Source organism: Fundulus heteroclitus, chromosome 3, assembly GCF_011125445.2.
Source record: "Fundulus heteroclitus isolate FHET01 chromosome 3, MU-UCD_Fhet_4.1, whole genome shotgun sequence".
In the NCBI taxonomy this organism is placed as follows: domain Eukaryota; kingdom Metazoa; phylum Chordata; class Actinopteri; order Cyprinodontiformes; family Fundulidae; genus Fundulus; species Fundulus heteroclitus.
In genome coordinates this window covers 21,995,268-22,003,594 of record NC_046363.1, presented here as the reverse complement: position 1 = coordinate 22,003,594, position 8,327 = coordinate 21,995,268, and the positions used below count along the sequence as shown (strand labels likewise).

General features: G+C 38.9%; 1 protein-coding gene across 1 annotated transcript; it reads right to left on the bottom strand.

Moving 5' to 3' along the window:
- Positions 1-895: 895 nt before the first annotated feature.
- Positions 896-4,927, bottom strand: LOC105926302 (uncharacterized protein C7orf31). Its single transcript, XM_012862555.2, has 8 exons — positions 4,815-4,927; positions 4,654-4,725; positions 4,507-4,536; positions 4,217-4,407; positions 2,345-2,433; positions 2,087-2,261; positions 1,852-1,940; positions 896-1,774 (listed from the first exon to the last, which is right to left on the bottom strand). The coding sequence occupies exons 1-8, from the start codon at positions 4,904-4,906 to the stop codon at positions 929-931; spliced, it is 1,584 nt and encodes a 527-aa protein (XP_012718009.2). The 5' UTR covers positions 4,907-4,927; the 3' UTR covers positions 896-928.
- Positions 4,928-8,327: the final 3,400 nt, after the last annotated feature.

The following is an 8,327-nucleotide window of genomic DNA, read 5'->3' as shown; positions in this document are numbered from 1 at the left end:
AAAAGAAGCCATTTACGCAAGTCTGCCAGGCTGTAACAGATTAAGAGCAAAAGAGCACTCCCCCCCCCCTCCCTCACACTCTTTTATAACAACAAGTTTGAAGGTTGCCACAGCACCTGTAATCTCTAGCACAAAAGAGCTGAATTCGATAACAGAGGCATGCGGTTCTCTGAGGTTGGCTCGGTTTTAATTTGGTTAGAAAACGTTTTGCCTCGCTCAGTCATTTCTTTTCACCCTTGTTGAAATTTAAATAGAAGACATCTGTTCATGCTAATGGTTTACGAGCTTTTCCGATATTGAGTTTGAAGGCTCGCTGAGAGACTGAAAGAAGGAACGCTCTGTGTGGATTCCTATAGAATGAGGTGTGGAGGCTTTTATTTAGGCTTTTAAAGTTACAACCTAAGCTTTTGCTCATTTCGATATGTCACACCCTCAAACTTGAACACACTTGATTCAGATTTTGTTTGACAAAAATAGTGCATACTATTAAGTGCAAGAAAAAGGACGCATGATTTTCTTCAGTTTACTTTTAATAAACTGTGTGTCATGTGATCTCAGTATGAACACAGCTGCTCTGTAAAGGGCTCCCAGATTCATCTGTGATTTATTAATGCACCCAGATTTATTAGCATCATAAAGACCAGACTGTGAAAATGTTTAAAGCAGGGTCAGGCTATAAATCAATATTTCACTGCTCATCCCATCATATAAATATACAAAGAGCATTACACAATTGTAGACCTACGGAAACAAGATGTTACACATTGCTCTGAACTGGTGGTGCCTGTCTTTCGCAGGGGACGGGGAATTCTGAAATTCTGTCTTTAACTATATATATATATATATATATATATATATATATATATACATGTTAAATGTTAGCTGGCTATGGCCAAATGTCACCTGGGTAGAAAACCAGTGTTCGTATTCATCCATGGATATGGTTGCAGTTGATGCCATAAAAGCTGTGTCTTTTCCCGGTGACTACATTGTCCCTCAGGTTCACAGCTGCAGGGGTGATGGAGCTGTGGAATCTTTGATGTGCCTCTGACTTGCTGAATGAGTTTTGGAGGCTTAGCACGGTCTCAGAGGCGTTTGCATGGGGAATACCCGGCAGGGTGTGAGGCCTCGGCAGGATGCAGGCGTTAGGGAAAGAGCTTAGCAGCTCTCTGCCTTTTCTCTTATCCTCTTTAGTTAATAACTCATCATGTAACTCCGACCCGAGTGGATTTTCAACTCTGAGCTGCTCCTCTTTGCTTGGTGGATCGTCTTTTTGCAGCTCCATTGACTTTCTCTTTCTCTCTTTCAGGGAATACGGCTGGTTGTTCAGGTTGAAGTGTTGCTGTGTGCCTGAGAGCTGGGCAGCAACATCTTGGCTGCTCTTTGATTTAGATTCATGCATCAGGCTTTCATTAAATCGGATTTTGCTATTTTCCCCCTCTCTGCCGTGATCAACAGCGCTTTCAGTCCGAGCTTGTTGCTGTTGTAAGAACTCCAGGGACGGATCAGTGCGCTGTGCATCTATGAAGGCAGTTCTGGACTCTGATTGACTGTGATCCATTTGGGTCATAACTCCTGCTTCATTATAATTAGACATGATCACCTGGGGCTGTTGATGGTTTATATAAGACGAAGTAGTGCTTTGATTTGCAGCTGGCATCTGGAGTCCAGCAGAATTGGGGCTATAGAAGCTTTCACTCAGTTTGCTCTGCTGTTTTCGTCCCCGTCCTCCTTTGGGTTTCGACGGAACAAACACAGGATAGGACCGTTCTCTCTGCAGGCAAAACAAAAATGACAAAAATCAGAGTTTTATTTAACACATAACTGTCAAAATTGTAAAATGTGATTTACCAGAGGCGCAGAGTGTGTATGACACCCTCTGAGGGAAGTGATTTTCTCCTTAAAATCATCTATCTTCAGAGGGTTTGTAGGCCCTGATCCTGAAAACAAATGTTAAAGCCACAAGACTGTTAATAAACTTTATGTGACGTTTGAATCACTAAATCATTCAAAGCTTTGGAGAAACGCAAACGTTCAAATCTGTGTAAAATGTCCAGATTTCTAGAGAATCTTTTTGGCTTCATACCAGTAAAGTCCATCTGGTAAGAGGTGATCCAGAGTTTCCGCTCCAGGTTTCTCAGCATGTTGCTTGTGCGTTCTGATAATGACAGATCCCAGGCCCGGAGTTGTGGGTTGGGCAATACTGTCTTAGGAGGAGCTGGGTAGAAAATTTGTTTCTCCCCCTTTGTTGGTTTTGGATGCTGGTGAAGGGGATGTAGGTTAAGTTGTGATCTTTACTAGCATCATTAGTTTTGCAAAAATACTGAAGCTGTTAAATGCTCACATCTAAAAATCCATTTTGTCCTGTCCATGAAACAGCCATTTCCCTGTTTTTTCCTGGGGTTTCCAAAATCTCGTGTCTGTACGGACCTCCTGTGGATATAGACAGGGAAGTGGGATGAATCTGATTTTATTAATGGTAGAATAGAAATACCTTCACTGTTTAAAAAATAGGAGATTTGGGTGTGATGGTGGCAGGAACAAGTAGTCCAAAGACACTAGACTTGCACACAAGATTCATAAAAAAAAAAAACCTCAATGTTAAAGTTAAGCTGCACCGCAGAAGACAAAGACTTATCAGAAAGTGAAAAAAATACTGTGCAATTATTAATAAATAACTCATATTCAGGTAAATATGAAACGTTCTAGTTAAAAAAGAAAAACAGCAGACGATTAAAGAATTATGTAGAAATCTAGGCAATTTGCATGAATGTACAAGCAAACACTGTCTGAGAAGATAAAAAGTGTGCAAATAGACAGTATTATGTGAGAGATAATAAGAACAAGCCACAACCAGTGGCTTGTTCGTAAACACTTATGGACTTCATTGGGAGCAGCAGAGATTTTAAAGACTGCAGCAGCTGGGAGGAAGGCTCTGTGGAAGCACTCCTTTGTGCATCTAGCAGCAAAATTAGGCAAAATAGCAGATTAATTATTTTAAAATGCTCAAACATTATACAAAAAGGACAAACAGAAGTATAAAAAAATCCCAGAGCAGATGGTAAGAGACATCAAAACATGAAAAACAGCCACTAACTTTTTACCCTGTGTTTTCCCTACAGGGCAAAGGTTCCCCTCTGATTGTAAAGGCATGTGTTTCACATGAACAGTAGGAAGAGCCTGCTGTAGGTTCTATGATGACATTTAGGGTTTTTTGGAAGCTTCTTTTTAGCATCTTGCATTCTGCTCCTGAGGTAAAATAGGTCCGAGAGTCAGACTTGTGCATGTTTGCAGTTGTTTTAATTATTCTCCACTTGTAGACTATTTTACAATAGTTAAAAATAAAATAAAATAATAAAATAAAAAAATAATTTTTTTGAGTCCTCTTTAATTTTCTTATCAAACTCAAACTGCTGCAGTGTTCTTTCTGAAGGCCTCAGACAGCTGTTTCAATCTCGCACAACAACATAAATGGCTGGGTTCAAATGGGCCAACCTATCTCAAATCATGTCATTTTAGCCATTTTAGTTGGGAATAAGTGTGGGGGTGTCTTAATACAGTCCGGCAGTTATGTTTAACTACATTTCACAGACAAGTTTCAAAGGTATTTTCTTCAGTTTTAATTGTCTTTTTTTACTTTTTCAGTGATTGATATCAAACATCTGTTTGATATAAATTTTAACAACACTGAAGGCGATGTTTTCTCATGTTTTCCATCCTCCAGGTAGGAAAACACATCCGATGCCTTAATCCTTTCACACGACTGTACATATCTGTTGGTTTCATTTTTTTGTGGTATATTTCAATTATGTCTGAAGTTTTCTTGATCTTGTCAAAATTTGAGCATGGAGCCACTTGGTGAGTAGGAATTATTTAATATTAAACCATTACAAAACGGGCAGCTGGACAGGAGGCACACAGGACATGGAACCAGAGTGAATGGTAAAGAAGATACAAGCAAAGTGAAAAGGCCTGACACTAACGTGGGAGTCCAAACCAAAATGCACAGAAAGCAGAAACACAGAGAAACAGTAAGAACCTCCACATGAAGGCATGAACTTATGTGGCAAGACCTAAACAACATTTGTAAAGGACCCGGGAAGGATCAGAAAATCAACACGAGTAAAACCAAAACACATGTAATCCATATAGGTTTGTAATAAATAAATAAATAAATAAAAATCACCTACAGGAACTCCAAACAACACCATCTCACCTATAGTTTTGCTGAGCAAAGTGACATCAGGAGCTTTGTTTGGGATGACAGGGTTTAAGAAAGTCTGGGAAGCAGCTCTGACTCCCCTTTCTGGGTCATCCGGGGAAAGGAACGATGGGAACATGGCAAACCGAGAAATGTGCGACGAGTAAGGGTGCTCTTTCAGAGTAGCAGTCTTTATCCTTTTCTCCCTGTAACATAATTTATAGGCATGGGTGAATGCAAAGTAGACCCAGAAAAAGGCAAGAGAAGAAGAATGAAGCACAAGTTTCTTGACAAAATATACTCACGAAACATTTATATCGGTTGGCTTTGGTATGCTGGGGGGAAAAAAATTATTCTGCATGAAACAATGTAAAATATTTTCAGAGCACCACATTACATTTATTGAACTTCTTTGTAATCAGTTTGTCTATAATAAATGAACAGCAACCTACATTTGGTCGTTGAAGTGAACGTTGCTTTTCTTTCTGACAGTGCTGGGGTGGGACGGCTGAGTGCTAATATGTCTGCAGAGATAAAACCACAGGAAATAAATATACTGCAGAGGACATTGACTCTGTTACTGTCTCTCTATGTTGGTCAACCCTAAACCTACTCAGGTATCGTGCCTCCATACCCCCAGGCTGTGCCTCCATTTAAATTAGCTGATGTCTTTGGCTCCGTGTAGCAGCTGGAGGGTTTACTCATATTGAATCCAAGGCCAGATAAGGGTTCAGGTACCGAAACAAGATGGGTTAGAACTATAGCAAAAGTGGATGTGTTGCTTTAGATATTAGCGACTGTAAAGCACAAACCTAGAAATAAGACATGAAGTCATTTTCACTCACCTGCTACGATGTCTTCCAGAATGATGGTGTTGCATCAAACAGGAGACTAAAACGTGGCTGTCACCCAATCCAACAACAAGAAAATGGAATAAAATGTGTCGTAAAAATGTTTGGTTTAGTCTCTGTAATTCGGGGACCAAGTTGTGTGGCTGCTCCATACCACGCTTCCGCTTTTGTAGCAGCGGGCAATCACTGCCCAGGATGTTCATCTTCCGGCCATCAAGTGTGGATCAGATAATATTACATGTTCACAGCTCGGTGCCCTCATACAACTAAACATGGGGGGGGGATTGAAAATGTAGCTGGCTCCAACCAGACACTGACACCAGATCCAAGCTGGTGTTTAGTTTCAGGGGTCAAGTTTCACTGGCCCCAGTTCCTAGGCAATAGAAATTGGGTTTAGACTGATACGTCCTTACTGGAAACCAAAATAAATAACAATGTAAAAACGCTGACAGATATCAGACACATTGCAGAAGTTTATATTTGCTCCCACATTACCTCACAATTTCTTTTGTTTCTTGGACTGTGGATGCTGGGGTGTGAGCTGTCCATGGTGCTGTCGGTCTGTCCGAACTTTCTTTCTTGTTTTTTTATGTAAAATAATATCAAAAAGGTGTCATTTACTGAAGGCTTTATATCAGTGAAAACTTTTAAAACATTTATGTTTGCAAAGTGCGACAATAAAGAGCTAGATGTTGTTTTAGGAAAAGTGTTATCACTTTTTAAATGGAGCTTTACACACACCATGTTTTTACAAGGAAAAGGGGTGTAGCCTGCAAGCCTCAGAACACCATCTCAACTGTGAAGCACGGGGATGGTAGCATTATGATGTTGCAGGTAGGACGGTTGCACAAAATAGATCGAATCTTGAGACTATTACATAAAAAAATAAGCCAATTTTAAGACATCTATTGACTAAAACAAAGTAAACCCTTCTATCATTGTTGTACCTTTTTTCTTCGCCAAAGGGTGTTTAAAAGGTGACTGCAGCTAAAACATTAAGTTCCCAGCAACATTTTAACATGTTAAAAGGTAGTTTCATTTCATTTCCAGAATCTGGTGACGGTGTTGGACTTATGGTTAACCATGTGTCTTTATTGTATTATGCTTTTGGACTCTGTGTGGAACATGGTTTCTTTGTTTTGCTACTCTGAAGGTTTCTACCACGTTCATCTGTTTCCACTGACAGGGTCCTTCATGTATTATTTGTGGATTGCGTGTGAGGTTTTGTGGTATTCACACAAAGAAAAAGTCCAGTTTCAGACGACAGAAATATGACTTTAGATCCTTTAAAGGAGCAAAACGTCTCAGTCATGCCTTTCCTCTTTAAATAATCAAAAACCTGAAAACTCCACCAACGCATTAAATCAATGTAGCTCCCTCTCTCTGGACATGACACAGACTGCTTTCCAAAGCACCAGAGCTTGTCTCATTTGTAACTCTCACAAAACCCGTATTCTGCATTTTGCTTTTTAATTGGGATTCTCGGGAGACCTTGTCCAAAGTCTTTGCAACACGCCAACAAGTCCTATCAAGAAGCCTATAAGCTTAGGTCCAGTAACCAATTACTCTGCGCCGCCTGGGCAGAGCCGCCGCTGTACGGATTACAGTTTATGCTGCTGTTTTACAAATGCAGGACAGCCTGCAGTGATCTTTTGCACAACCTCACATTGTTGTACAGATAAAAGTTTATTGTTCACCCTAACAACATTTGGGAACCGGGGAAATTTGACCTTGTCATCAGGCACACTTGTAAAGTTAACAATATCGTAGTGTTGTTCCAAAGCTGTAAAAAAAAATAAAATCCCATATATATTAAATAATTTTGTGGCTTTCGTGACACTGACATGTTATGCAATCACAAATGTGTCGTATTGGACAAAAATAACCTGATTAAATACAGAAAGGAGTTTTAAAAAGATGATTTTTTTTTTCAATTAATAGAAATCTCTGGATCACTTGCAAGTGGTATTAAAATACTGTACAAATAGCCTAAGAGTACCTTTTGGTTTCTCTTTTTATTTTTTATTTTTTCATCTTGCAAAGCAGTTTGAATATTAGCAAAGGATAAACAGAAAACAATAATATCATGAGACAAAAGGAACCTAAGGACCCTGCAAATGCCTGTGCTTTGAACCCAGAAAACACTCTTTGTGAGTAAAAAAAATAACAAAAAAACAACGACAAACACACGATTTCCTACTCTCATCCATTCCCTGTTAGGGACCCAGCTGGCAGCAAGCCCCCGCTGACCATCCTTTCTTGCCTTGTCAGTGGACTGCAGGCCTCCTGAAAGCAGTCGTGCAGACGTTTCTGATGTTTCTTTCATGCCAGCGAAAGACTGAAATGACAACCTGTGAACATGAACATCAAAGCTCACAGCTCCGGAGAATTTTCTTCAGATTAATATTCATTTTAATTTCATGTTTTGAAAAATAAAAGGGTGAATAAAAACTCCTTTCAATGCCACAGAGGTACAGAGGAAGCGTAGGCGTTGGAATGAATGCGAGTGTGTGCAGCTCCAAGGTTAAACACTGATTCCTTTTGCTTCTACAAAATATTAGAAACATTTTTCCCCAGGTCAATCAATCCATGGCAGCAATGTTATTTGAGCTGGAAGCACCAATGTTCTCATATTTATTTTAAAGCTATTCAGTTACATTACACAAGCCGGAAGCTAAGTGCCCTTGAGTTATTCAGAGCTGTTCATAAGGGAAAAGAAGATAGTGTACAGCATTTATCTATCTATCTATCTATCTATCTATCTATCTATCTATCTATCTATCTATCTATCTATCTATCTATCTATCTATCTATCTATCTATCTATCTATCTATCTATCTATCTATCTATCTATCTATCTATCTATCTATCTATCTATCTATCTATCTATCTATCAGAACTTTCCCACAATTTGTCAGTCTACAACAAAACACTGTAGTATTTTAGTGGGATTTTACATGATAAACAAACACAATGTTTTGGATCACCATGAGTTTTTTTGTCACAGACCCCAATACTGATTGTTTATTTATTTATGGACCTATTATATGACTTGTGGTACTTGCTCTCACATGTAATGTGGGCAGTATTATGGTGCAATGAGCTAACTGAAGCAACTATTTTGTTCTGTACTTCAACCTGTCACACAAACTCAATCCGTTTATATAGTTACCATGACAAATGCAATGTAGCAAACATTATACATGGCATAACACTGACAATTTTATATATATATATATATATATATATATATATATATATATATATATATATAT

Coding starts and splice junctions, on each gene's coding strand:
- LOC105926302 (XM_012862555.2), bottom strand. CDS start 4,906: ATGAGTAAACCCTCCAGCTGCTACACGGAGCCAAAGACATCAGCTAAT. Junction 4,726..4,814: donor TATGGAGGCACGATACCTGA/GTAGGTTTAGGG, acceptor TTATCTCTGCAG/ACATATTAGCACTCAGCCGT. Junction 1,941..2,086: donor TTACCAGATGGACTTTACTG/GTATGAAGCCAA, acceptor ATTTGTTTTCAG/GATCAGGGCCTACAAACCCT.